Source organism: Calidris pugnax, unplaced genomic scaffold (assembly GCF_001431845.1).
Source record: "Calidris pugnax isolate Ruff unplaced genomic scaffold, ASM143184v1 scaffold963, whole genome shotgun sequence".
NCBI classification, from domain to species: domain Eukaryota; kingdom Metazoa; phylum Chordata; class Aves; order Charadriiformes; family Scolopacidae; genus Calidris; species Calidris pugnax.
The window spans coordinates 4,044-6,135 of NW_015092014.1; the positions used below are offsets into that span (position 1 = coordinate 4,044).

Genomic DNA, 2,092 nt, shown 5'->3' on the forward strand with positions numbered 1-2,092 from the left:
TCCTCTGTCTCCTTTGTGAACATCGACCTCCAGCAACGAGGTTATCTGCCCCAGATGATGCCTCACGGGGGACGTTGCAGGGCTCAGGGCTGCAGGGCTAGGGGGATTCTTGGGGGACACAGTCCCCGCCTCGATGGATGCTGGGTGGAACCGTCCTTGGCTCGTGGGATGCTGGTGGTGGGCAGAAGTTGGGGGAACGGTGGGGTGAGGGCGTGCTGGTGGGGGATGCTGGGAGGGGAGATGCTGGGAGGAACTGTCCCAGGCTCGGGGGGTGCATCCATCCCGGCGTGTCCGGTTCTGAGCCCCATTTCTCCCCACAGGGACCCATTGTCACCCACCCAGCTCCTCCTGCCCTTGTTCTGTTGGGTATTGGCCTCCCCCTGGATGGGTAAGTGGGGGCTACTCGGGGGAAGAAGGACTAGATATGAACTCTGTGTACCCCCACAAGGGTCCTGTGGGGAGTGGTGGGGACAAGCTGTGGCCCCATCCCCTCTGTGGGACCCTGCCCTCCTGTCCACTCCAGAGCTGTGGGGTCTCAGGGGGCAGTTCTTGTCCCCCCACTCCTCACCCCATTCTTCTCTCCGGCTGCCACAGCCCTGCAGCCCCCCAGCATCACCGACCTGTGGATGCCAACGGAGCTCCCCCATCCAGGTGAGTGACCCCCCAGGGCCATGGCAGGGGTGGGCTGGGCATGGGGAGGGGTTACAGTGAGACCCCCAGTTGAGTGAAGACACAGGGAGGGTCAGGTCTTGCACCAGCTCCATCAGACACACAAGGTGTATCCTCCACCTGAGGACACAACTGAGATTTTTTGGGGTGCTGGTGAGGTGGGGCACGTTCTCCTTTGGGGCCGGGGGGTGGCTGTGCCTGTGGCAACCTGGCCCGAGGTTGGGGGGGTCAGCGAGAACCCTCAGAGCCCCGTGTCCCCCACAGGCAAAAGGGTGAGGGTCTCGTGTGAGGCAGTGAGCGTCCTCCCCGAGCTCACGCTGCTCTACTGGCTGGGGAACGGCTCCTTCCTGGAGAAGCTGTACCCGGACGGGGCCGTGCACGAGGGGATGGTGATGTGAGTACGGGGCCAGGGGGTCCCGAGGGGGGGACGTGGGGATCTGGGTCTCACAGGGGGTCCCTGTGGTGGAGCTGGGGCTGATGTGTCCCCTCTGGGTGCGCAGAGAGGAACCGCGGGGCTCGGGGGTGACCCTGCGCCGAGACCTGCACTTGGACTCCTTTGACCCCCAGCACCTTCACACCAACTTCACCTGCGTGGTCCTCAGCCCCCTCGGCGTGGCCACCAGGGACCTGCGGTGGCTGCTACCGACCCCGACCCCGTCGGAGAGCGGGGGCCTGGTCTGAGAGCGGGGAGCAACTGGTGAGGGGTGAGCGCCCCGTGGTGCGGGTCCCTTGCATCCTGCCTGCTGTCCCCCAGCACGGCTCTGCTGAGCCCCACGTGCTGCTCCATGGGGCAGCCCCCCACCCCGTCTTGTGCTGGCAGGACCCTGCTCTTGGGAACTGGGGCTGGGGTGGCTGGTGCCAGCCCCCTCCCTTCTCCCCTGAGTTCTGGGGGGGCTGTGACCCCCCACGGCCCCCCATGGGACCGTGTCCCCCCTTCCAGACCCCGGCAGGAGACACCTCCCCCGGAACTTTTGAGCAGGATCTGGGGAACGGGCATCACTCTACAGGATGCTGTGGATGTGGGAGGAGTGGGGATGTGGGGAGGGGGCTGCAGCCCCCCACAAGCTTCCCCCAGCCCAGGGAGCTGCAAGGATCCCCTGGAGACACCCCCGTTGCACAGCAAGCCTTTATTTTTCTGGGAGCCAGGGGGGAATCACAGAAGGTGAAGGGAAGGGAAAGTGGGAACAGTCGGCTGGGCAGGGACACCCCCAAAGGCAGCCCTACTGCATCACCCCAAAACCCACGGCCACCCCCATCACTGGGGGGGACACCCCACACTCAGCTGCATCCAAAAGCCCCATCTGCAGCTCTGCTGAAGGTCCCCGATGTGTCCCCAGGGCTGGAGGCTCATCCCAGGAGGGGTGGCACCATGGCAGAGCTTCAGCTGGGAATGGGGGCTGCAGCAGGGCTGTCCCCCTGCCCC

The 2,092-nt window shown here is 65.5% G+C and overlaps 1 protein-coding gene across 1 annotated transcript in view; it reads right to left on the reverse strand.

Annotated features, from left to right (window-relative positions):
- Positions 1 to 1,889: 1,889 nt before the first annotated feature.
- LOC106900195 (erythroblast NAD(P)(+)--arginine ADP-ribosyltransferase-like) overlaps positions 1,890 to 2,092 on the reverse strand; it is a 5,424-nt gene continuing 5,221 nt past the window's right edge. The window contains exon 5 of the mRNA XM_014962184.1: positions 1,890 to 1,927. Coding sequence (XP_014817670.1) covers positions 1,890 to 1,927 — 38 coding nt within the window. The remainder of the gene's footprint in view (positions 1,928 to 2,092) is intronic.